At 45.7% G+C, this 27393-nt stretch overlaps 1 protein-coding gene across 1 annotated transcript in view; it reads left to right on the top strand.

Moving 5' to 3' along the window:
• The window catches only part of COL20A1 (collagen type XX alpha 1 chain), an 89357-nt gene that overhangs the window by 7505 nt on the left and 54459 nt on the right, over positions 1-27393 (top strand). The window contains exons 4-14 of the mRNA XM_074969542.1: positions 3854-3997; positions 4528-4686; positions 5663-5860; positions 8440-8595; positions 9633-9752; positions 11522-11686; positions 14166-14330; positions 18964-19106; positions 22989-23112; positions 23865-24004; positions 24581-24710. Coding sequence (XP_074825643.1) covers positions 3854-3997; positions 4528-4686; positions 5663-5860; positions 8440-8595; positions 9633-9752; positions 11522-11686; positions 14166-14330; positions 18964-19106; positions 22989-23112; positions 23865-24004; positions 24581-24710 — 1644 coding nt within the window. The remainder of the gene's footprint in view (positions 1-3853; positions 3998-4527; positions 4687-5662; positions 5861-8439; positions 8596-9632; positions 9753-11521; positions 11687-14165; positions 14331-18963; positions 19107-22988; positions 23113-23864; positions 24005-24580; positions 24711-27393) is intronic.

Genomic DNA, 27393 nt, shown 5'->3' with positions numbered 1-27393 from the left:
TGTGATGGTCCGAATAATCTTCAGCCACTAGTGACCCTAGAACCTCCTTGTCCCCTTCACAACCTCCTCCCGGGGCTGATGAAGCAGCAGCGTCTCTGGTTGGGATTTTCAAAGCAACCGAAAGGAACCCGGCACCCAATTTCCACTCAAAACTCAGGAAAGTTAAGCTCCTAACTCCGTTAGGCACCACTGGGAATCTAGTACTTTAAGGGTACTGCTTTTTCACCAGGGTCTTGAAAGCTCTATGGGGTATCTGTGTTTTATCTTGTGCTTCCAGGTGGGGGAACGTCTGACCTACTTTCTGTCCATATTTACAGCCTGTGCATTTCGTCAGGGGTTTAGAGCATCGTTTGCACACAGTCTCTTGGCTTGTCCACGCACTCTAATTTCCTGGAATGCTTTGTGTTTCTAGGTAGTCATGTCAAAGCAATGGGGGAGCAGCTCTTTACCAGTGTCCTGCATGCTAATTCCGGTTCCTGAGGTCTTGAATCAGCTTCTGCGTATAAATACAGTCCCTGAGTGACTGGCAAGATTTAGTGTCCTGTGCCAGAAGATCCCCAGAACCCCTTGAAATTACAGCACAAACATATGTTACGTACTGATTTTGTCATCCCTGGAAAGGGGAGGTGCCCACTTTGACACTACCTTGTCTGCTGACAATGCCATGTATGGTGCCTTACATTTTTGTATTATTCTGATGTGCAGGACACCTCTCTCTGCAGCCCTGAAGGTTTTACAGGCATTCAATCCACTAAAATAATGGTAAAATCTCACACAAGGGCGCACACAGCTCAAATTCAGACTTCTAACTCCCTCCTCCAACAGAAAAAATCCATCTAATTCTGCTGCCCCTTTTGGTAGGGGTTTTGCGGGGGGCGAGGGGGATTTTGTAGAATTCCCAGGCTCCAGGAGACCAAGCTGGGGAGCAGATTCCAGAGCTGAGGACCCTTCTTGGGCAACATCCATCCATCTACTGCTCTCTTACTCCAAGGGATTTTATTCAAGCACTTCTGCTGATCACAGTGGTGTGGTGCTGTCCCTTGCTATGTCACTGAAGGACCTTGCAGTGAGGCAGAGGAGGGTAGCTATCAGTGAGGAATGCATGCATGCACACCTGTTGTTGGATGGGCTTTCACCAACCCTGCTTCTAACTCTGGAAGCGCCTGTTTGCTCAGCTGGAATTGAATGTTTATCACTTCCCCATCCCCAGTTACAGCCAGGGCTGCAGTGTGCACTGGGGATTGTCAGAATTCCAGTGATCTAGGAAATTCCCTTCTCACAGACATTCACTGCTACATGTCTAAGGCTTTCCCTAGCGCTCAGATTTAAAGAGTAATTTCTGGACCTTAAAGAAGACATCAGTTCAGAAGCGTAAGGGTCAGAAACCCGTCAGTCATAGTAGTTTCAGACGCGTGGACCTGTCAACTCAGTCAGTCACAGACTAGCAGTCCAGGGAGCAGTCGTCTCTTTCTCTCAATGTCTCCCTTCCTCTTGGTTTTTTGTCTACCACCTCCACTCGATCAGCCTCACCAGAGATGCCTCATTATAGTTCAAGCGAGCATGGGTTTGAGTCGGAGCCAGGATACTCCTTCCTTTCTTCCCCTAGGCTTATTTGAATTGCCATATGAGATCTTTCCAGGAGCTTCAGACCTTTCATTCCCTATCGGGCAGGGGTAAGATGCTGTTGTGATCATGGATGGTAAATGAGACCTTACTCCAGGGCCACAGTGGGAGAATGATGGGCACTGGCAGCACTGTCAAGCTAATCAGTGGCGCCAAGCAGACTTTCTGCTCACAGAAAACATGTGACCACTCCCCTCCCACCCCTCAGCTCTTCTCTCCCCCTTACATGCATTTGGCTGCGGCTTTGGACAGTTAATCCGTAGGTGCTGTCCCCTCTGTTCTGCTGCTTCGTGCCATGTTGGTTCAGCAGGGGCATGTCCCCAGGAAGGTGGCAGCTGCCCAGACGCAAAGGTCCAGCTGAGATATCGTGCGTCGCTAGCTGGCGGAGGCAATGTTCCTCCAGCAGTTCCAACCGAGGGATATTACAGCGGCGGGACGGAGTTCTCCAGCACGGCAAGTTGCATTGCTTTGAGTCACAAATTCCTGCAGCAAGGGGAGGAAGGACTGGGCCGGCGACCTAACCCCAGGGGAAATGCCGCCTCAGATACAAGCCCTCAGCAGTGTCACTGCTCAGCTCCCCACAGCAACTCCTGTCTTAGACTGATGGGTTGTGGCCACCTCAGCCTTCGGTCACCCGTGAAGCTGCTCTGGGCAACCAGCGTTTCTACGTGCCGCCGCCAACCAGCTGACAGCTTCAGTAGCAAGAGCTGGCTGCCAGGCATATGACGGTAATAGAGATGCCGTGGACCGTTCGATTTGTCAGTGCCCGGTGGCCTCCCCTTTTTACTCAACTTCTCTGTCTCTCCATCCATCCCTGGACAGCAGTGTCACAAGCTAGCACAGCAGCAAGCCAGGAAGATTTTCCCACGGGCTCTTTTCCATTATGTTTGATGGTTTGAAATTAAGCAAAACATTTTCCTCCATCCCTACCAAGTCCCAATGGCATCTGTGCTTGTGTAGCAGCTAAGCATGTGTTGGGGGTTTTGTGAGATCTGGGTCACAGGCTCTGTGAAACCTAGGCTAGTCCTGCAGACAGAAGGCGTCACTTCCAGAAATGGCCTCTGTCTGGATAGAGCATCTGAATCAGCCAGAGAGAAATGGGGTTTGCTCAGATAGCTGGGGTGAAAGTGACAGAGAGAGAGGAGGGATGATCCACTGGTTAGGGTACCACCAATTGGTTCGGAAGATCTAGGTTCAGTTCCCTGCTTTGCCACAGACTCCTTGTGCTACCATGGGCATGTCACTTAGGCATAAACTTTCAAAAGTGGCACTTAGTTTTGAGTGACCAAATTTTAGACTTAATGGTTCTGATTTCCAGAGGTGCCAGACACCAACAGCTCCCAAGGAAACCAAGGACAGGGGTGGGTGCTCAGCAGAGATGGGCCGGAAATGGTTTTCTTGTACCGGGAAATTTTTTTTTCTTTTTTTTCTTTTCCCAAAATATTCTCCCATCATGAATCAGGAAGAACAATTGAAATCTCAAATTTTCATGAACTAAAATAAAATAAATCAGTTTGGATCAATTGATACGTTTTGCTTAGACAGTTCTGAAAGATTTTGTTTCAATTTGAGCTATTTTTTATTTAACTCCAGTTTCAAAACAAAAAGTCACTTCCAACAAGGACACCGGAATTTTTTGTTGAGAAAATATCAAACCAGGAAGTTCTAACAAGTTTTGAAACGTTTCAACTTTTTGGGGTAGAGAAATGGATCAAAACCGACTCTTTCCCACAAGCAATTTTGGTTTCAACAAACCAATATATATTTTTTTGGATGGGAAATCAGCTAATTGAAAAATTCCTGACCTGCTGTGGTGCTCAGCACCTCTGAAGAGCTCCCCCCCGCCCCAAAGTGTACAAAACTGGACACTCAAAATTAGACGTCAATTTTGCACATTTGGGCCTAACCTCTGGACCTCATTCCCGGAGCTATAAAATAGAGATAAGAGCACTGTTCAACCTGCCGGGGGCATTGCAAGGATGTATGTATACACTAAATGTGAGAGGTGCTCATACACTCCAGTAAAGGGGGCCGTGTAAGTACCTTGGATTGGTAGATGGGTGCTGCCTGGCCTACATTCCATTAGACTGAAGGAATTTGCGAGAGCTGAGCTGGCCTGTGTTCTGCAGTTGAGACCCCTGTCACGACTCAGAAGGCTCCCACATTCTGCATCAAGCCTGTTTTCAAAGGTGTCTGTTTTGTGCCTTTCCCCTTGCAAACCCCATTCCAGGTGACCTGGAACAGGAAGTCATGCTGAAAACCAAAACGCCTAAGGCAACAGTGGGAGGGCTAAGCCCCACGAAGGAATACACCCTGCAAATCTACGTGCTCAATGGCTCCCAAGAAGCCTTGTTTGCTAAAAGGAAATTTGTGAGTAAGTATGATGCGCGGTATGTGCTGTCCCTGTTGGCGAGGCTTACAGTGCCCGGACAAGTGGGTTTCCTCTGAGTTAATCCTCTCAGGGTAGGGCTGTGCTGCAATCACAGGATGTGACTGCACCTTGCGGATGCACCCGAGCTAGCTTTAATGGAGCAAGGAAGTTGCAGCCACTCCTATTTCAGTGGGGGTTGAACAAGCCCTCCCGGAGCACTGGGTAATTACATGCGGGACTAGCCCATATTGAAGCATGTGGTCCTGCAGCTTCCCTGTCCCTGACCAGAGCTAGCTCAGGTGTGTCTCCTCCAGTGGCAGTCACACCCTGTGCTGGCAGTGTCGACATACCGTGAGTGGGGTTGGACATAGACGTGGCATTGCGAACTGTCTTTTTGTGGTGATCGTGGTGGTAAAGAGCACAAGGAGAGCCTGAGAGCTGCAGTTCGTGGGGCCGATCTCAGTGGCACCGGGTTTACGCCGACTCCTTTTACTTCTCCACTTTCTCCTTTGCTGCTGCGGCTGCTCGTGCAGTTCAGGAGCTGAAAAACATCTCGCAGGCTAGAAATACCCGAAGGAACACAGCGACCTCCCCAGGAAAGAGCATCACCCCTTTGAGAAATACAGCAACCGAGCACATTCCAGTGGCTAAGACAACATCACCGGCTCCGAGTGAAGCCTCAACACAGACAGGTATTTGCAGGGTCAGTGCACAGGCCAACAGCCAGAGAAAGCCAGGAGGAGGCAAGGTGGCAGATGGGGGAAGGAAGGGGAATGGGGCAGGTACCATCTTACAGTTCTGTGTTTGTACAGCTCCTAGCACAATGGAGCCCTTGTCTGTGGCTGGAGGTCCTAATGCTACCACAGTCCAAATAGTAAATGATAATCTGGCCCTCAGAAGGGAATATTTCCCAGCAACATTCCTAGAGGATGCCTATCAGTTCTGGGTCAGGAACAGGACTCCTCATCTGAGAATCCAGGAGGACTCCTAAGGGTCCTGTAGAAGTGTAAGGATAGACCTCTCCTCACGTCACCTATGGGTTCTCCCTCTGAGAATGCAGAGCCCTGTTTTTCCTGAGCCTTTGATCATTTAAAAACCACCCTGACAATGGGCCAAATTCAGCCCTACAGTAAATCTTATTTCAGGTACACAGTAGTCGGCATACTGCATATGCTTCCCCTCCAGTTAGACAAAGCCTGTCCGTGCACACCTGGGGCTTGCAGGAATTCAGATCCAAGGGATGCATTCAAATCTGATAACTGAGCACCAGCCCCTTTAAAAAAAATCCATGGCTGGTTATATGTAGACATCACAGCCCTAGTTCATAACACTTGGCACGGCCATATAGGAGTCCATGATCTACTGCGGTGACCGAATTTAAGACTTTTGTTTCCAAAAACCTAGGTCCCTACCTCTTCACCGATAAGAGAAACTCCATTAGCAACAGCAGGGTTAGGGCTTATAGCCTCTGTGATCCAGCCACTGGGGGTCTGACACAGTCAAACACTCTTGTGCCAGTCTGCCATTCCATCCAGTAGAACTCAGTGGTGAGATACACACACTTAGCCAGTGTGTTCCAGTACATTCGGCTTGTTCCTCTGAATGGGATGTGTGTGTGATGTGCTGAGGAGAATGGGCTGTTTCTCTTTGTGATGCTGTGGAGTACAGCAAAAGACAGACCTGAAAAGAGAAGACAGAAGGCAGCAGTATCCAAGGACTCAAGTGAAACCCTCGGAAGGAAACCAAACACCAAGTTCAGTGTGACAGAAACACCAACAACGCTGAAAACAACTCTGCGCAGTCCCACAAAATCTGAGCGAGGAGATCTAGGCCAAGAAAAACACACAAAGGGAACTTTAAAGAGAGGTGAGTCTTGTTTCTAACACAACTTCTACCTCTCCAGAATGCACCCAGGAAAGTTATTCAGCTTAAAAATATTGACCATCCTACCCAAAGAGGGGCAATTGCCTCTGAACAATCCAAGCAAAGGGAGAAGGGTATTCCCAGTAGACTTAGGTATTTTTATGGCATCTCCAAGAAGAAGCCTCCTTCGTTCCTTCCTTCCCACAATCTGCACTCTAGCTGGTTGAATACAAACCCACTAGCTCACACACATTCATGAATCTTGTCAATAATAAGCGTGTTTGTTCAGTTTGCTATTATGTGTGGGGTCACGATTTGGAGAACTGCCAAGTATTGATGGAAATGCTCGCAGCTCTGCAAAGTGTCACAGACCTTAGGGCAAAAATTCCTACTGGGAAGTGCATTGACTCATTAACTGCTCTTCTCCATTCATTATTCTCTCGTGTAGAAGTTTCAGGCATCCACTCAAGAAGTAAGAACAACACCATGTGACTTAGCTGACTTAGCAAATAATGAATTGTTAACAGTCAAACTGAAAAGCCCGCAGACTGAAAGATTTTCATCCAAATTATTCAGCAGATCTGTCTTTCCTTCTTATGATGGAGAGGAAGGATGCTCCAGTGCTTAGGACACTAGACAAGGACTTGGAGGACCTGGCTTGAAGTCTGCTCTTCCACAGGCTTCCTGTAGGGTCTTGGACAAGTTTAGTGTCTCTATAAAATGGGGATAATACCCCTGTGAGGTGGGACAGTGCTGTTGTGAGGATTAATGCACTAAAGGTTGTGAGGCACTTGAATACCATAGCAATAGGGCCCATATAAGTACCTTCGAGATACATAACAGTTCCTATGATTGCAGCCTGGTAGCAGAGACTTGGGAATAACTAATATATTCACAGATATCTGGATCATATGCAAAAGATTTTCAAACAGGAGGGTGGGGAATGGCTAGTTTTACAAGAAGTAGCACCAACAGTGCACAGTGTGTCCAGCAGCAAACTCTAGTTTCCTCCAGTCCTTTTGTCCCGTCTCCTGGGGTCTTGTCTTCATTAGGACAAAAGGTGTATTCTTAACTTGAGGTAAAATCCTAGTGAATGCAGTCTGCTTGTTTTCACAGGAGTTATCAGGTCGAGTTAAAGGCTCCTTTTAGTCTTTGATTTCACCTGCTAACTTGTGTGAAAAGTACAAAGCCTTGTCTTCACAAGGGTTTCACCTTGTGTTGGTTAGCTCGGATTAAGAACACACCTTTTGTCCTAATGGAGACACAACCTAAGTGACACTGGATGTTGCTCCCTCAGTCTCATGAATGGGGAATGACAATTGAGTGGCAAGGTCTGGGAGCACATGGGGAGGAATCAACCCAGGGGATCGCCCATGGCAATCAGATTGCCCTGCGTGCCTGAGTCTGGTCCGCAGAGACCAGTGGAATCCCTGGCTGCCACATGGTAATTCTGTGAGATGCGGCAGGAATGCATTCTGCTGCTCTGCAGCGTGTTCTCTCTTGCCTGGTACCCTCTGGTGTTCACCCCAAAAAAGTAAAATCTCCACCTGAAAAAATCAGAGGAAAGGTGCAGCTTATCAGTGACGTGCCTTATCTTATCCCCCGCTACCTGCAGGCATGGGCTAGGGAGGGTGGTGTACAGATGTATGGTGCCAACAGTTTAGGAAGAGATTAGATTTAATATAGAGAAAGCTTCTGAATAATTATAGCCCGTAGGGGATCTCCTGCTGGAATGGAACTAAATAATCACCTGAGATTCCATAAGATTCGGTGATATAAAGGAAAGAGCTGGATCAGAGCTGAATGTAATTGAGCTGACAGTTTACATAGAGCGGTGCTTAGGCGAGGCACATTTCCTTAAAGGTTTAGCTTCTTTACCCCAAGAACATACCCCTTCACTCCTCTACACCTGTGTGCTGATGCTGTAAGCAAGCTTGTACTCAGCCAAGTGGCCAGGCAAAGGTGATGCCTTGTTGTGGATCTCTCTCTCCAAGGAAGCAAGAAAATTGGTTGTGATTCTGGCCTTGGCACATCATTTTATCTCTTTGTGCCTCATTTTGCCAACCTGTGAAATGGAAATAATACTTGTAAAGCTCTTTGACATCAAAGCATTACTGAGGCACAAATGATTGTGTCTTAGAGTTGTACCTGCTTGGTTGATTATTTAATGGCAAAACCCAGGTAAGAGGGAGAGGGTGGGATTCTATTCTGCCTTGCTGATCAATGGTCTACATTATAATGGCAGATTGCTGTACATTGTCTGCAGTCTTATACAGAAAGCATAAGCTTGATTGTCCAGACATAAGCTGAGTTTGCAGCAGTGTTAGATAGTACTATCACGGACTAATGCTCTAAACTAGTCACTGCAGTTTATGGGGATCACAGATTATTAGTCCATCTAACCACCAAATGGGGTCTATTGGCTCCTGATTCTAATGAAGTTATGAAAGTTTCAGCTTTGGCGTTTCACAAACTTGATTCTTGCCCTTAAAGCCAAAGGGATGTGTTTTGATTCGTGGTGCTGGGATCTCTCGTCACAGCTCCTGCATCCTCCGACTGATCTCAATCGCTTTGTCCCCTAGGTCCTCAGTTTCAGTGTGACACATCTGCCACAACTGATATTGTCCTGCTGGTGGATGGGTCTTGGAGTATTGGACGCAGCAACTTCAAGCTTGTCAGGGAGTTCCTGAGCACCTTGGTTTCACCTTTCAATATTGCCCGGGATAAGATAAGGATAGGTAAGAGAGCTTCTTGTCTCCATGCTTCCAGATACAGAATCAGCATAAAACCCTGCACATCTCCTCTCCTGGGAATGTCTCCTACACCTGGAGAGGATGTGCTTGGTGACCATTCTACGAGCCTAAATAATCTGCTAATGGCTCTGTTTTATACAAAGCTGAACAAATGCATTTTTAAGCAGAGGAGCTAGAAGGTTAATAAACGTAGCCCTTTGAGTGCCATGTCATACTGCAGTCCTTGGAAGGATAAGGAGGGCATTAGGTCCCATCCAACTCTATCTTGTTTAAGTGCCCCTCCAGGCAGCTGCAGGATTTGCATTTTTGCACTTTGTTCTCGGCCACCCTCCTTCACATGGACGCATGTTGGGTCATAAGCTTGTGTCTTGACAGCAATTCTTGTTTGACCTCTAGTGGTTGTAATAGACAACTACAGCGTGGGCTGTGGCCCACATTTTGAGGAGCACTTCAGACTTTTGGTGCCTCGTGCAGTGGGGTCCTGGTCCAGTACAGGGCTTCTATGCACCGTGGCAGTACAATGAATAAATAGTAACAACAGGCTGGGGAGGAGAAGCTGAAAGGCCACTTTAGAAAAGTTGGGCCAGTGTAACTAAAAGGAGAAAGGTGAAGCATGTATGGAGTGGGAGGTGAAAGGGAAGAGCAGAAGGGAATTGTGGGATGGAACAGGAACCTGGCAGCAGCCCTAATTTTAGCTAGGATTGTGCCTGAATTTTAGTGCTGGGAAATAATTACAATAATACCTAGATCTTACGTAGCACTTCAGATCTCAGAGCGTATTGCAGGGGAGTTAACTACCATTATCCCCCTTTCAGAGGTGGAGAAATAGTCGGAGAGAGGTGACTTTGCCCACAAAAGGCCAGCGGTGGAACTGGAAATATGTCCCAGATCTGCCGCCACCAGTTTGGTGCTCTATCCATTAGACAATGCTGCCTGTCTATGGCAATCCTGGAAAAAAGCAGCTTTCATCTTGCTGCTAAACCCCTTGGTTGCACTCTATTGACTGCTCTTGCCTTCCCCAGGTTTGTCCCAGTACAGCAGTGATCCACGGACAGAGTGGAACCTGAACACCTACGTCACAAGGGACGAGGTGTTAGAGGCGGTGAGGAACCTGCGATATAAAGGCGGCAACACTTTCACAGGTAACACAACTTTATCTTCAGCTCCCCCGCTCTCTGTCCCTGGCTGGGCTGCATGCAGAACTCCTCTATGATCATTAGCCAATAGCTTAGCATCCTCCACATTAAGGGAGGAATATTCTGGCTGGATGTGTCTGAATTGGATACAGGACTAAAGCAGCGTCCGTTACGAGAATACAGTGCAGTCGCTGTACATGGTGCAGATATCTCTGACCTAAGCTAGTGGTAATGAAGGGGAAGGGGCCTTTGCTTCTCTTGCATGTGCAAGGGCACCCACCCACCCACACGCTGTGACAGCAGCAATGACCCAGCAAAAGGACAGGCACGACTGTTACTCCTTTGACTGCATCACTACAGGAAATAATAACTGAATATGGACGTTCTTAGGCCAGGCTGATGCCACCACCAGAGCAGCCGCCGCCACTGTACTGAGAACACCTGGGAACTATCTGAGCATCTGAAGTTGGGGAGGAGGGAGCAGCTCCCCCCCTCAGTCTCCCCAAATCCCACATGTGGCCTCAGCAGTACTCCCTTGGGAGACTGGTGCAGTCATCTGTATAGCACTCTCAGCCTTTGTGGATCCAGCGAGATGAAGTCCAGAGATAATCTGGAAACCTTGGACTCCTGTACAGGATCTGGTAGGGCTTAAGAAGAGGATGAAGAATGAACTTTGCAAAGGGAAAGTCATCCTCTTACTGTAAAGATTACAAGAAACGGTCTGGTTGATTATGGTTAAATTTGGGGGAAATCTATATATTCTACTGAAATTCATTGTGTGATTGAAACATCATGTCACCATCTTGACCACTTGGCTTATATTTTACCCCTTTTCCCCTATGCTTTGTCTGTCTGTCTGTCTGTCTTTTAGGCCCTGATTCAGCAGAGCACTGCCGTACTTGAAACAGAGGGAGTTAAGTGCATGCTGACGTGCTTTTGCTGAGTTAGGGCTGTACACTGTATGATCTTCAAGGCAGGAAATTTGCCTTCATTTATGTTTGGAAAACACGTAGTGCATTGTTGGCTTTGCTTAAGATATTAGTGTTTCATAATATTCACGATCAGGTAAGAGGTCCATAAGTGACTTGGTAACGTTCATTGTGTTTTGGTTTTGGATTGTTTACGCTGCTGAGACATCTGCGGCCTGATTTTTATCAGATGTCTGCGTGGCATGTCAAGCCTAGTTTCCATGCACAGCAACTTTCATTGCAAGCAAAAATGGAATAAACAGGCACGCAAATCAGGCACACAGTTTTGCACATGCATTTTTTTAAAGGGACACTGTGAAGGTTTATCTGCCCACGGTTTGCCCTACCATTGTTCTCTGGTTTGTTTGCAAAATCTCCATCTTTCTTTACATGTGTGTGGAGTTCTACTTGAAACTGAAACTTCAGAGATCCCTTGAAACAAGGCAGCTAACATCACATGCCTGTGAGCAGCCCCACAGTCACAGAGCAGCATGTAGGTCTGCAATGAAGTGAGAAAAAACTTTGGAATGATAGAAATGTCAAGTCTAACCCGTTACCCTCCAAAGGTTTATTTATAAAGCAAGCCACTGTAGCTTTGTTTAAAAGGCCTTTTTACAACAGTCTCCTTCACACTGCAATGCAGGAGATCATCCCCACAGCACAGGAGCTGTGTTTGTATCCCTCATGCAGAGCTGGTATACCCAGTTTTGACTAAGGAGCTGAGAAGGGTGTTTGCACTTCCCAAAGCATGTGCATCTCTGCAGACTTGTTTTCAGGGATCTAATTCCATTCTTCTTTCTTCCCAAGGCCTTGCTTTGTCCTATGTCCTAGAACAAAATCTGAAACCTGAAGCTGGTGCCAGGTCGGATGCAGTCAAGCTGGTGATCCTCTTGACTGATGGAAAATCACAGGATGATGCCAACCTGTCTGCCCAGACCTTGAAAAATATGGGCATAGAGATATTTGCCATTGGTAAGATTACAGCTATTAATAACACCAGGTGGGGTTGGCCTAACTCTGTTCCCTTTGAAATCAATGGTAAAACTCTACTGGACTTTAATCGGAGCAGTTTTAGGACAACACTGAGTGCTTTGGAAAATATTACCCATAAAGTTTGGCCTGTTGATTTGATATCATTTTACCATGAGCAGATGGGTCATTAATGTATCATTCAGACATGACAGATAAATAGAATCTTCAAGGGGTGGCCAATGGTGGGATGTTGTGTTTTCGTTTTTAAAAACTAGTTTAGTTTTAATTAAAAGTTTTCTCACCACCTGCATGTCAAAATCTCTAACAGCCTCAGATTTGCATACTGGGAGATCAATGATTACTAAACTGTTTACCTCAAAATGGAATGAAACAAACCTATTAGAGCTGGATATGAAATGGTTTTCTTGTCCTGAAGACAATTTTGAGATGTCAAAAAAATGTTCCCACTCAGAATTGAGACAAAAAAGTCAATCTCAGATTTTCATGAATTTTGGTTTTCAGGTTGGTAGAAACACTTTAAATGATTTAAAATTAGCTTAAATTTTGAAACAAAATTGCTTTGAAGTGGAAAATCAGAATTTTTCTTTTTGAGGATATCCAAACAAAATGTTTCGACAATTTCAAAACTTTTTTTTTTTTCAAAAAAACTTTTGAGTTGAAAATTTGCTGAACTGATCCTGTCCCGCGAACAGTTTTGGTTTAGATGAACTGGCCATTTCCAAAGAGAACCAGTCGGTTAAATTACCAACCTATTGTATCTGGCAATCTGCCTCCAATTACATTCATTTGATTAACATTCTGTATTTCTAATAGTCTTATCAGCTCTTTGCCATCTGGCAGCAATAAGGAGGCATAAAATGACTGGGAGAGGAGCTGTCAATTATAACTGAATTTATCTAGTAAAGGTTAATGCAAGAGGAGTAAAATTAAACAATAAAATATTACCCCCCTGCACTAGAAGTAGTTTATGGTAAGTACACCATAGAGAATTCATTGAATACCACTGTATGGCTATATCTTTTGCAATGTACTTTACTTAATATACTGAATGGAGACACAGATTGTAATAGAGTCGACAGCATAATACTTTAAAACCTGTGCATTTGAATGGATTGCCTGCTTTGTCACTTCCCCTTGTTGTTTAGATTAGAAATGTTTGCAGTGTTTGTGTATTTTGACTCTAGATTGTGAGAACTTGAGTTGTAGTCTCCAAAGAGGAAAGAGATTTAAACCACCTGCCCAGATAATTATTGCCGCAATGCCTAGGAGCTGTAGTCATGGAGCAGGATCCCACTATGCTAGGAGCTTTACAAATGTAGAACAAAAAAGCAGTCCTGGGTTAGCCAAGGAAACACTACCTGGCCCAAGAATAATATGGCAAGAAATTATGTAGGTGGATCCCAGCTAGAGATGGGCCCAAGCCATGACAGCCAAAGCTGGATCTTTCCCAAAGTATGGGGATGTTTTAATCCAAGGTTTTGGTTTGGATTCATTTCTAATCCCACCTCAGGATGGGAAGGATGAGCATATTTGTTAAATACAAGATACCTTTTGGTGTTGGTTACTTTTTGCCTGTCACACAAAGAAAATCTCGAGAGAAACCTCTTCCCATAGGATTGTATGCTAATGGCCAGATCCCCATCTGATGTAGATGGGGTAGCTTCATTGACCTCACTGGAATTTCACTGATTTACACCAGGACCTCCCTCTACATCTCTAATGTTCAAGGGCAAGGCAAGGCATTCTACAGGCATAAGGCATTGAGCCTGATTCTCCACTGTTCTGCACCTTGTGTAGGCATTTATATCTGTGAAAAGCAAGTGAGAAGAAGTAAAACACTATCCAAATTGGGACCTGCTTTACATATGGGTAAGTTACTACATAAGATGCAGAGCAATGGAGATTCAGATCCTTTGCGCACAGATGATATGCAGGGCTGGATTTGTGGAAAGAATAACAAGGATTTGTGACGGAGCTTTATGTTCTAGTGAACAGCAGATTCTCTGTGGGGGAAGCTGGCATCTCGTAAATATCAAAGTGTCATTTATTCATTCATTGATTTCTACATATGTCCTGATTTGTCTTTTAGTGGAATATTATCAGCCTCTGTGGTAGCCAGGCCTACAGTAACAGGATAGAGGGGAACTATTAGGAGGATTCGCAAGTGTCGCTCTGGACCACAGAAGACCCCCTGACTCCATTGTATTTAAACACAATCCAGATATTGCTCCTTAAAGGCCAGATTGTGCTCATAGCTACAGGCAAGACTCCAAGACACTGCAGAGAAGCACCACCCCATGGGGAAGGCTAGGAGGCATTTTTAGCCAAGAGACTGAAGTTGTGCTCGGCTCCTGAACCGGGGCATTAAATAGGGGAAAGGCCTTTTTCTGGCCCTGAGTCTTGTTCATCTCCTGGGAGTTTTCTTAGCTGATTGGCTCTTTGCTCTCTCTCTTTTTAGGTGTGAAAAATGCAGATGAGGCAGAACTGAGACAGGTGGCATCAGAGCCCCTGGAGCTCACTGTTTATAACGTGCTGGATTTCCCCCTGCTCAGCTCTCTGGTCAGCAGGCTCAGCCGGGTCTTGTGCACCAGGATCAAAGAGAAGCACAAGAGTGAAAACACAGGTGAGTTAAAGCCTGCAATCCCTGTTCAGTCCTACCAGCTAGCATGGCTTCCCTGCAGTCCATGCCAAACGCACCTCCTAAACTCCCCTTCCTCACCCATCCATTTGATCCCCTCTTCAGATCCTTCCACTGGCTCCCCACCTGCTGTCAGCTTATTGTCACCACCTCCAGAGCTCTGTCTACCTCTACCCTTCCCTGCGTATCCTCTCTTTCAGCTGTCTCCACTGCTCTGCCAGTGCTGCTTGCCTTGCCCACTGTTTGCCAACCTCTCACACAGTCACCTTCTTCCACATGATCCCCTCTGCATGGTACAGCCTCCCGTGGTTCATCTGCAAGGCCCCTACCCTCTCCATGCTGAAGTCCCTCTCAAAGACCTGCTTCTGCCAGGCTGCCTACAATGAGCTGAGCTGATGTTTGTATAAATGTGTGTGGTTCCCCGTCCCCTACCCTCCGTCCTTAGACTGTGAGCAGCTTGGGCAGAGACCTTTCTTGGGGGGGGGGGAGGGGAAGGCGGTTGGAAAGTATGTAGTGGGTGGTACTGTACATAAAGAACAATAGGCGAATACACCAGTGTAGGGAGGAGGGAACTTACCTGTCCGATTTATCCACTTCAGTGCACATGAACAACAAATGCATTCTCAACCTGAGTCTCTTCCAGACTTTCCCTATGCAGCTGCATCACTTCCTGTTGGGTTCACCAATGAGATGTCCAAAGCAAAGGATTAATTTGTGAGCACTTTGGGCTTTTGTTGGGTGGGGAGAGATTGCAAAATTATTGAGTACAAGGCTTTTTCCACCTGTAGTTCAAGCCATATGTTCCCAAGGGATAGCTAAATACAAATAAGTGTGGTTTTTCTAGCTAAAGAGAAGCTAGGACTAGACTGAAGGACTCCCCCTTTCTCACCCCCAACCAAATGTTAAGCTAAGTGCCCAGCACCAATACTATACATGTGTGTGGGTTCCCCCCCCCATTCAATTTTTAATCTCTGATCATTTTTTCATAGGTTTTCCTAAAATACAATGGGAGAGTTCAACTTTCAAATGTACCTTTATTTAAGTGGGTTTGGAATTTGACAAAGTAAATGGACTCTTCCCTATTAGTCTGTATCTGCTCTGATGTAATTAGACCAGTTTTTCTCAGGCATGCGATACCCCAGAGAAAATGGGCTGTTTTGTTTTGGGTTTTTTTTAAAACAGACTTTTCCTGGTTCAATTTGACTAAATCTTTGGAACTGGCAAATGCTGAGCCATCTGTTGAATCGATAGCAGTGACTCACATTCAAATGTAAAGTATATTCTCCAACTAACTACACAGTTTGTTCTCAATGGGATTTTTATATTTCCCCTTGGACCACCTTTTAAATGTTCATTTCATGGTAGGCTGGAATGCTTCCTATGTATTTAGGGAAGAAGGCTGTAACTGGATTAGAACATGTCACTTGATAAAAAGAAGTAGAAAGTGCATTTGGCACGTTAAGATAATATGAGAAGGTAACACAGGTTTTTGAACAATAGACAGTCCTGTGAAAGCTGTCTCAGCCAACACTGGTCCCCATCTGAGTCCCACCAACCTTATAATATCAGAGGTGACCTCCAGAAGCATGCACCTTTCCTGGACTCCTCCGCTGAGACCACCAAAGAAATATAGGATTGTATATTACCCATCCAGGGGAGGAATCCCCAAAGAGGTAGGAGATCCTGTGTTTGGATGTGTGTGGTGGCTGGAAACTTGAGCAGACTTGGACTAGACTTGAGTAGACTTCTCAGGGACACAAAGAGCAGTTAGGCACCCAACTCTCATTGGACGTCAATCGGAGTTGGATGCCTAATGTGTTCATTTTTAATATTATGTGTGTGTCAGCCTTATCAGCACGCTACACGGAAATGACAGGAACTTTACTTTTTGGTCATGCTTACGCTGATTTGGTCTCTTCTTGTCTCTTTTCTCTTCTCTCCCTTACACCATCCTCATCACCTCATTTGTAGGCTGTCTATTTTGATTTTAAGCTCTTCAGGGCAGGGACCTTCCCTTCAGTCTTATCTGTAAAGTATCTTGCATATTGTTGGAAACATAGAAATAATAATAAGGTGCCCTGGCTGAAACTTTTAGAGCCTTGCTCTTGGTAGTTCTTCCTCAGTTACAATTGTATAACCCCATTGACTTGAGTGGGGTTGGGCAGCCTTTGGCTCAATAAATATACACCTCCACCCATTTCACCCCTAGGCTTTCATCTGAGCAGACAGCCCTGGTTTGTGATTCCCTGCATGGCTGCCACCCTCTTTGGCATGTTCCTACTGTTGCTGTGATTTGCTGTGGTTGCAAAGTACTCTAGGGAAATAGATTCTGAGTCCCACAGCTGCCATCCCCACTCCTCAGTCTGTCTTTGCTTAAAATTCTCCTTTCCTGGCATGCTGCCATGGCCATCTTGGTAGAGTTTATTCCCGCCAGCTACAAGAGGGTTGGTGCAACTAACCTAAATAACAGAGCTGGTTCCCATCTGCAGTGTGGTGGGGGCGTGATGTCACTAGCAGAGAGCATGCTGCTCCTACATCACACTGAGCATGAACCAGTGACTCATGGTGGATGCTGTGGATGAGGAAAAGTAAACTAAAAAGCTTTATTTCTTGAAGGCCTCTTCTTCCTTTATCTGGGGCCTGGCAGGGAGGCGTCTAGGGTGACGCTAGCTAGTATGAAGTTACAAGGGCTTTCAGCCTTCGTGTTCAAGGCACAGCATGGTCACTAGGTATAGCTGTGGCTGGTGCTGGTTTGTTTGATTGCTTCCTCTGCTACAGAACTCCTGATACCACAACTTCTTACAGCCTTTCTCTGTGTTTTTCAGGTAGTTTTAGACGGATCTACCTCCTCCACTCAGCTTGTCAATTTGACCTCGCACACAGAATACCTGGTTTCGGTGTTTCCTATTTATGAAAATGCCGTTGGAGATGGGCTGAGGGGCATCACCTCGACATGTAGGTCATGAGTAGAGAGCTCTAGTCTAGCCTTCATGGCATCCCTCTCTGCTTTGTACAACTTCTCTCTTCCCAGATCCCAAGCATCATTCACTCCCTTCCTTAAGCCTCAGTTCTCTCTGTGCTGATTTCCTCACCGCCTCAGCACTTCCCCAATCCCTGAGTGGTTGCCCCATGTATAGGGTATGTTCGAGTAAGCTCTTTAAGCAGGCTATGGATATAGGTGATGCCCTATTTGAAAAAAATAAAGTGTGTGTGTGGGAATCTTGATGCTTCAGGCAAAATCCCCTTTGACTTCAGTAAGTGTTTTTGCATGACTGAGGTAAATCAGGACTTCTGGAGATAATGTTTGAACGTAAAAAAAAATGAACATTCTTAACGGGAGAAAATTAGCTATTTAGTATTCTGGCAGGAAGAAACAATGTTACCCAGATATACTGGACGCAGCATCAAGCTTTTTGTTGTGGTTTTATTATTTTTATAATTAAGCTATCTACATTTACTCATCCATTCCTGGATCACATTCTCAGGACTGAATTCTAAGATGCTAATGGAATGACATCCCATCCCAGGAGTTTTGTGGCATCAAGTGCCTGGATGTGTGGTACACATGTTCCTATACCCTCCTACACACACTTCCCTTATGGGCTTTTTTTGGCTTGTTCACCCCCTGCTGCTCTTCTTTTAAGATGTTGGAGATCCTTGCTGTTCCCCTGTGATGCCATAATTGAAAGAGGGAGATTTTTGTACTAGGATTTTCCCCAGAACGTCCCCCGAAGGGTCAAGAAGGAGCCAATTTAAAAATAGATATTGAAAATGCATTCATGAGACTGAGACTGACTGGGGCTGATTGGTGTGAGCCAGGGGGAAGAACTCTGTGTCGGCTGCTGAAACTTGCAAAGGCAGAGACAAGCCTCACGAGGTAGATGTTCTACGGGTACTGCTATTAAGGAGCAAGCTGTGCCTTTAGATTGCCCTGCTGTGACTATATAAGTTTCTAGAAGGGCTTTTGATCCTGTTGCTTCTGATTTTCCCCCTCTGTTCCAAAGGGTAATTAATTTGTATTGTGGTAGTGTCTAGGAGACCAGGACCCCATTGTGCTAGGTGGTGTGTTCACACTCACCCTCTTACTTGGCCCAAAGATCTTGCAAGCTAAGTGTAAGGCAAGAGCCAACAGGTAGATACAGATAGGGGCGCACAAGGAAACAATGAGACAAGATTGGTTGGCATGATAGGCAGTCGTCTCAGCTGACTCACCGCTGTCAAGTTTGTCCAAAGGTTCCCAAGTCTTAGTACCTTCTCTGCACATTATTTCTTTTTTATTGCTAATGTTTGCTAAACAATATCTACCTTGAAGGAAAGTTTGGCCTTAAATGACCATGTGACAAAGAAAGATTGTGCTGGGAGGGATACATTTCTTTGGTCCACATGTCAAAGATATTCCCTGCCCACAGAAACAGCCAATAAGGCCTTCTGACCGGATTCTGATGATTCTCTGTTATAGAAGCATCATATACACATCTCCTAAAATAGCTTTACCCTAACTGCTCTGATGTACAGTTTAGATATCCTTGAATCTGTGTGTGGGGGCGGGAAGGGTTAAGGACAGGAATGAGCAACTTCCTTGTGAATCTTTTTGTTCTGTTTTCCTTCATCTGAGTAGCTTTGTCACCACCCCTTTCCCTGCGCGCATCAGAAGTGAGCCACAACAGTCTAACACTGAGCTGGCAGCCGTCAAATGGAGCTACTCAGTACCTGGTGCTCTGTTCAGCGGCCCGCAGTGGAGCGGAGGATGATACCAAAGAGGTATAGCTGAAGATAGCTATAATTATTCCTTTTGCCACATTGGATATAGTCAGAGATACGGGGCCCAAACTTAAATCCCAGGTCTGCATGAGAATTACTTAACTGACTTTCATTTAAATCTCCTCTAAGTCAAAGTGGATCTGAATCAATGGGAAGGTTCAGATCTGCAAACTTCCTGGCTACCCTCTATTACTATAAAAGGTCTGAGTGTAAGCCCCGGGTCTAAACATGGAATTCAAGAAAGTTTGGATCTGGATCCAAACTTTTGTGGAGTGAGCCCATATTTAGAAATAACAATCCATGGCTCTTATACAGCACTTTTCATCAGTAGATCTCGAAGTGGTTTACAAAAGAGGTCAGGATTATTATCACCATTTTACAGATGGGGAGAACTGGGGGGAAGTGACTTGTCCAAGGTCCCCCAGCAGGCCAGTGGCAGACTGGGGAGTTGAGCCCAGGTCTCCTAAGTCCCAGTACAGTGCCCTATCCACTTGCTATATAAAAATGAACAAAAAAAATTTGGGTTTCAAAATGTAGATTTGGCAAGTCAGTTTTTATTTACTTAACTATGACTCACCCTTACGGCTTTGTATAAACCTTAAACAATACCATACAGTAGAAATAAGGAGAAAAGGAGCTCTCAGATCATCTAATTCAACATGCATTTTTAATGAACTATCTCAAACATACAAAATGATGCACTTGGAGCCTGACATCTCACTGAAAAAGTCTATGGCTTCCTTGCTCGGTGTTGAGAAGAAGTGTGGTCTATTTGGTGGAGCTTAAGGCTGGGAGCCAGGGCTCCCAAGACTCTGCCACTTATTCTCTGGGTGGCCTTGGGCAAGTTGTGTAACTGCTCTGCCTTGGTTTTTCCACCTAATAAGATGGGGATAGTAACCCCTGCAACCCAGTGTTGCTTTGAAGATTCAGTAGTTCGTGTCTGTACTGCACTTTTGCTCTCAGTATTTCAGTATAGAAATGGTGTCTTCAAGATTTGATATTGGGGTGGGCGAACGGGGGTAACTTTTTTATATATATGTGCTTGGGCAGTGCCACAATTATTCCACCTGCCTCACACAGAAATTAAAGCACTAAAGCTATGGGCCACCCACGAAAGAATTAATTAACTTGGTGTGTCCAGCAAATGTTTCCCACCCCATCAAATTCTAGTCTTTCTATTAAAAACTCCTAGAATGTTTCTCTGAGTACAAGGCAGGTATTGAGTTTTTGCAATAAGCAGTATTGCAAAACAAGCTGCCCTGGGCATGTTAAGTGGGTGCAGTTCTGCTCTGGAAGCAGTAGGTGGTGGCAATCCTGTTGTAATGAACAAAGTATAAAAATGGGAAAGCCAAGGAGGAGGTTTGTTTTTTTGTTTGTTTTGTGGGGTTTTTTTCTTCTTCTGAAAGCATAGCTCTTCAAGTCTCTCTCAGGAAATGGGATATCACATTCTTTGCCTAGATGACAGGTTTCAGAGTAACAGCCGTGTTAGTCTGTATTTGCAAAAAGAAAAGGAGTACTTGTGGCACCTTAGAGACTAACCACTTCGAAGTGAGCTGTAGCTCACGAATGCTTATGCTCAAATAAATTGGTTAGTCTCTAAGGTGCCACAAGTACTCCTTTTCTTTTTGCCTAGATGCAAATTCATAACCATTCTGCACATCCCTGCCATCTCTAGCGTAAAGCATTTTACATCACAACTATTGAATGGTTAAACTGTGAGAACTCTCTTCTCTGCAGTTGTTTGTTGTGTCCCGTCTTCAGTCATTGTTCCCCAGTGGGTATCCTGTTGGGGCCTTGGCAGGCTGAGAACTTTGCTTGCTCCCATGGAATCTTAGCTGTATCCAGTTAAACAGCTGGATCCTGTGGGCATCCATCTCTTCCCCTAATCATCGTGCTGTGATGTTTTTCTGTGCTGAATATCTGGGAATGAAGGAGATGGTGATCTATCTGTTATGATACCTTCTCCATGCTCACAAAGGATCAGATTTTTTATTTTTTGACTGCAATGTGTATTGTCCCTGCATGCGATCTGGGCTACTAGGTTCTATTTAGAGCTGACTGAAAAATTCCCATCTATTTATTTTTTTTCAATGGAAAATATCCTTTTTGTTTTAAAAAAAAATCATTAAAAATTGAAATTTTTGCCTAAAATATTTTAGGTTTTTGTCAAAAAACCCCAAACCCATTTTCAGTAAACTGATTTTGGGGGGGGGAGGGGCTTTTGGAGGAAAACCTCAATAGCTTCAATGAAAATGAAAACTAATTTTTATGTTCAGTTAAGTATTTCTCAGGAAAAATAATCACTGTTTTCCCCACTGTAATTCTACCACCCCTAACATAAGCAAGCTGGGTTGCCATTCATTTCTATTTAGCAGAATTCTTCACCCAGAAGCAAGGGCAGAGTGTAGTGAGTGGGGGGGGAGAGGAGGGAGCATGATGTATAGTAGGGATGGGTAGTTAATGGTTTTACTATTCCACAAGGACTTTTGAGATTTCAAAAATGTTTCCCATCCCAAATTGGGAGAAAAAGTCAAAATCTCAAATTTTTGCAACCTGACAGACTGAAAAAAAAAAAAGCCAGTTTGTCTCAATCACAGGGTTAGAAGGGACCAAAAGGATCATCTAGTCCAGTGGTTCTCAAACTAGGGCCGCCGCTTGTTCAGGGAAAGCACCTGGCAGGCCTGGCCAGTTTGTTTACCTGCCGCGTCCTCAGGTTCGGCCGATTGCGGCTCCCACTGGCCGCGGTTCGCCGCTCCACGCCAGTGGGGGTTGCGGGAAGCGGTGCGGGCCGAGGGATGTGCTGGCCGCCCTTCCTGCAGCCCCCATTGGCCTGGAGCGGTGAACCGCGGCCAGTGGGAGCCGCGATCGGCCGAAACTGCAGACGTGGCAGGTAAACAAACCGGCCTGGCCCGCCAGGGGCTTTCCCTGAACAAGCAGCGGCCCTAGTTTGAGAACCACTGATCTAGCCTAACCCCCTGCCAAGATGCAGGATTTGTTGCACCTAAACCATCTGAGACCGGCTCTCCAGCCTCTTTTTGAGAACGTTTTTTGAAAACCACTTGAAACATTTTGATTTGATTTTGACCTTTTTCTCTTTGTTAACCAGTTTTAAAGTACAAAGTTAAATTTGAAATGAATCACTTTGAACCAAGAAACTGAAGGTTTTTTGTTAAGAAAATATCAGAATAGGACACTTCAACTTTTTTTTTAAGTTGGAAAACTAGTCGAAACCGGTCTTTTTTTGTGAACTGTTTTGGTTTTAACAAATTGGCATTTTTTGGGTGGAAAAAAATATTCTGGTGAAAAATTCCCAGCCAGTTCTAGAGTTTGAATTCACTGTGCATGATGTCTGTTGGGTTGGGTAGTGGAGGAGCATTGACCACGACACAGCTACGTGGCTGGTGAGGAGTGTTACAAGTACTCTCTAATGATATGTCTTACAGCTGGAGCTGGGTGGATCATTCCGAGCTGGAAAAGACCTATTCAGTCCAGCTTTCGTTGAGCGAGCATGCTAGAAAGAGTGTAGCCTTGGTAACACGGGCAATGGCAAGCAGTGGCATGTTAGCTGTCTTAAGTACAAATCTGCCCTACCCCTGTGGATATGTACTTAAAGCAGCTAGCCTGGCTACATTCTATTCGTAGTGTGGTAGCTCAAGGACAGCTCAAGGACAGCCAGTGCAAATTTGTCTTCTCGAGCTGGAAATCACACCCCCAGCTTGAAGTGTAGACATACCCAAAGAGACAGACAAGCTGTGGCCTTAGACTCCTGTTTCTGCAGCCCTGCTTTGCTCTTGGTTTGTTAGAGGATGCTATGGAGAGCCAACCATGGCAGAGCCTCACCACAGAATACCTCTCCGAGTGTCCATCTTTATCCTATGATAGGTGAAAGTGGAACAGCCTGAGGTTCTGCTGGACGGGCTGTCTCCCAGCACGGAGTACTCCGTAGCAGTGTATGCAATGTACGGGGAAGAGGCAAGTGATCCAGCCAGCATCCAGGAAACCACCTGTAAGTTTTACTTCCTTCTTTTACTCAGCTGACCCTTTGGCAGGAGCATAAGCGGTTTGATGAATGGTGCATGATTGGCAAGAGAGACTTATTAACTGAGATGCTTCACGTATTTTTCACATAGCTTGTAAACAGGCTCCTTCTTCCCTGGCTAATGCTAAATGTAGGTGGCTCTCTGAGGTTACCTCTAGTTGTATGATTGGCTTTCTCATGAACAACTCTAATCTGGGGTACAGGGCTGTGAAAGTGAGTGGTTCTGTCCAGGAAAACTGCGACTGAATCACCTTGAAATTCAGAATGGGGAGGTCAGATCTGGATCCAAACTGCTCCAAAGTTTGGGGTGTTCAGAACTGAGGTTACGTATCTGCGTCTATATCTTTATCCACCTGGGTTCTCAGACCTCACCTACCGCCACGGCATCTGAGCACCTATCCCAGTGGGTTTGACCCACTGTAGGAATGGGACCAGGGACAAAATTAGGATCAGGATCTAGACTGGAAGTTCTTGAAAGTTTTGAGCTCTTTGGATCTTGGGGAGTAGGTGGGTTGATTTGACCCTTTCTCTACCCATAAACCAGTCATTCTCGCAGGGCATCATATAGACCTGCGTAACAATGAAATCAGAAGCTCTTCTATCCCGCAGTGGGAAAAGTCCAGTTGTTAAGATGGAGGTAGCAGCAGGAGGCAACCAGTGGTTTTACAAGTGTCGCCTTAAAAATCTTCACCACGTCCTTTTGCTAATTATTGTTGCAGTGGCACTGAGCCCTCCTAGACACCTAAGTTTCTCTGAGATCAGCCATGGGGCTGTCAAGGTCAGCTGGGACGTGGCTTCGCGTGCTGTGAGAGCTCACCGTGTGACCTACGTCTCAAGCAGAGGGAGCAATGCCGGGGAGGCAAGTCCTTGCTTAGGGACTCAGGAATGTGCGAAAACCGGGAGAACGGCGATGGAGTGCGAATGCGCTGTTAACTCCAGTGACTTGGCTGTGGAGTGACTCCGGATGTAACCGAGAACAGACTGTAGCCCTGTAGGACTTGATTTGTCAGTTGGTTTATACCTGTGCAAGGGTGTGACCCCTGCATTGCCAGAAGACAGGGTAATAGGGAAACAGCCCTGCCCTAGCCGTAGTGCTATCCTATCTATCCTTTGAGCACAGCGGGAACATACGGGCAGGCACTTCCATAGGCCTTCCTGAATTTCCTCACATGGTCCTTCTTATGGAGTCACGCATCCTATGTGTGGCTTTAATTAAACCCTCCCCATCTTTCCTTTTGTCTAAGAGGCACCATCACCGTGTGCTGTCAAGAACTCTGCTCTCTCCTGACGGCGGCTGCTCACATGCCTGCAGCATTTTAACAATGCGGGTGCCTCGACACGGGAGGGTTTTGGGGCAACTATCCTGAATTCCAAGCCCCTCTGTGCCCTTGCTCTGTGCTACAATCCTGACCCTGGTGTTTCTGTTTCACTGCAGGTCGAAGTTCCCAGCAGTGCATCATCCACTGTGCTGAGACCTCTGTCCTCTCTCACCCAGTACTTCATTAGTGTCAGCTCCATTTATAGTGAAGGCGAATCCTTTCCGCTTACAGGCAATGTTACCACATGTAAGTAGGGTTGAGGCAGAGTATGAGGGTCAGCAGGAGTTTGGTTCAGGGTCCATTATAAAGTTAGGTGCCTAGCTGCCAGACAGCCAAAAGTTTAGATCTGACCCAGACACCAAAGTTCAGGGATGTTCACAGCTCAGGTTTTCTGGTTCAAACAAATTTTAGACCTCAGAGCAAATCGAGACTGAAATTTTTTGAGTTCTGCCAGGTTTCTACCTGAAGACTTAAATCCCCCCTCAGTATCTCTCTCTGCCCATGTCAGGGCAGGTTTTTTCCTCCCAAATTTGGCCAAAATTCAGCCTAGTATGGCCAAAAGTCTCATTGGCACTGAACCTGGTTCTTACTGGGTTCAAAACCCTCATTGAATGGATTGCTTTAATAGGGTCCTTCTAAATAGGACACGTTATTTCCAGTCACTCATTCTGCTGGGAGATCTTTACCAGGCTACCGGAATTTCCAAACGTTTGGTAGCCTTGAAATGAACTTTTGTAACCATTGGATGTTGTGCAATAACCATCTGAATGATCCATAGATTTGAGAAAATGACACTTAACTGTGATTCTCCATTGGGAGCATTTGCCCTCAGTAAAGTCTGTTGGTCAAATCCTGCCTTTATTTATAGATGCAATGACTTGGAGACAGAAGGGGCCATTCTGACCAGCTCTTCTGGCCTTCTGCATAGCAGAGGACACAGAATTTCACGCTGTAATACCTGCATAGAGCCTACTGGTTTGGATTTGACCTAGACCAGCTCATTTAGAAAGACAGTCTTTAAGTTAGCTCTGCTTGAATAACAGATGTTTTGGTGCATTGGTGATTCCGAAAAGTTAGAGGAGAAAAAATCATTTTGGGTCAAGCAAAAATGTTCTGTTCAACCCCAAACAAAACCATTTCATTTACATTTCAAGCTTTTGACATTTTTGATTTTTTTAAAAATAAAAATGAAGGAAATTTCTACACAAAAAGCTGTTTTGAATGGAAAAATGGAAACATTTCGACAATATTGAAAGATGGTTCAGCTTTTTCAGAATGTTTTGTTGGGGAGGGAAGGGGTTGACGTGAACAATCTGGTGAAAGTGACAGGGATTTGTTAAATGTTTTTGGCGTCCCCCAATCTGCATCTTTCGCTGAAAAAAGGTTCAGACACAAAATTTCATCCAGCTGTATTTTGAAGTCCGTTGAATTCAGTGGAGTTACTCTAGGGTTTACGTGGGTGCAGTTGGGAACAGAATATGTCCCTGTGTCTGAGAGTACATTTACTGTGGAGCTGGAGGTGTAATTTCTGACTGGGGGAGATGTACAGATGCTAGTTTTGATTGAGCCAGCATGTTAAAAATGGATGTGTAGCCAGGGGTGGCGGGAGTAGTTAGCCACCTGAGTAAATACGTAGGGCCCTGGGCAGGATTGTGCTCAGGGCAGGTAGCCCGTCCCTCGCCTTGTGCTGCCGTGGGTACATGTCTATTTTTAGCATCGGCTAGGTGAGAGTGAGCACTCGTATGTCTACCCAAGCTGGAAATGACACCTCCAGTGTCAACGTACCTGTCTGTCACCTAGAACAGGAGTGTAAGGGATGGTAGCTGCATTGGTGAGCTGAACTCCTCTGGGATGGCCCCTCAAGGAGAACTGGTGAGAGATGCTGGCTGACAGCTCTTAAACAAGGCTGGAGAATGATGGTGTTTGTGTCTGTCTGTCTCTCCTGAGGATTATGTAATCAGCAGAAACTATTAATTTTCCAGTAGCAGAGGCGAGCCAGTACTTGATGCTGTTTTGTTATGATGGGCGAGCTCTGGGAAGTCTCCCGTTTGCAGTAGCAGAGTCCTCATCCATTTCCGTCCGCCTCCAGCTCCTGGCCACTCGTTACGCTGCTGGGCCTCGCCAGCACTTCCGGACCTGTGAGCAGCTCTGTGCAGTGGGCAGGCAGTACTCTGCTGTCTCCTGGGCTCTGTTCAGTGTAGTCAGGGGACGGCTAATGGGATGGAGCCTTTGACCTCCAGGTCACTGCAGAGCTTTGTAACAGCTCCAGAAAGATTTGGCACAGGCTCCCAGCAGCACTTTCCCCTCCTCCCACTTCCCTGGTGGCGGGAGGGGGGCCCAGGGGGCTCCCCCAGTTTGCATCATTGAGAGCTGCATTAAGTTCCATAGAGGGCGGCACCTTATTTCTATCGGAAAACTCTGCAAGTGAAGCAGATAAATACAGTCGTCCCTTTTCTGCTGGGGAAATAACAACACCGGAATTAATAAATAACCCTGTCATTCAAAGGGTTTGTGTCTTCTCCCTCTCCTTTGGTCTCTTACAATCCCCACCTCTTCCATCCCAAACAGTCCTTTCTCATGTTATGCCTCTGCCTTTCAATCATTTTGTATCTCCTTTAATTGATTGCTCTTGTCCCATTGTCTTTTCCTTTCTCTGGCCCTTTTTTCCTCTGTATGCTCTGTTCCCTTTCCCTCCATCCCATCCCTCTAGCTGCCCCCATCCACCTGGGGGGTCTCTCCCTCAGGAACTTTCCTGGTTCCTCCCATATCCATTTCATTTTGTCCCTCCCTAAATCATTGACCTTCCTCCTCCAGCACTTCCACCTGTTTCTGATTTCAGTTCTCACACCAGCACTAGCTGCTTTATCCTGTTTTTTGCTGCATATGTGAGAGCCTGAAATCTTTTAGCTGGCCTGCTATTCCTTCCCTC

This window comes from Natator depressus, chromosome 13 (assembly GCF_965152275.1).
Source record: "Natator depressus isolate rNatDep1 chromosome 13, rNatDep2.hap1, whole genome shotgun sequence".
NCBI classification, from domain to species: domain Eukaryota; kingdom Metazoa; phylum Chordata; order Testudines; family Cheloniidae; genus Natator; species Natator depressus.
The sequence above is the reverse complement of the archived record's forward strand: the minus strand, read 5'-3'. Positions and strand labels throughout refer to the sequence as shown.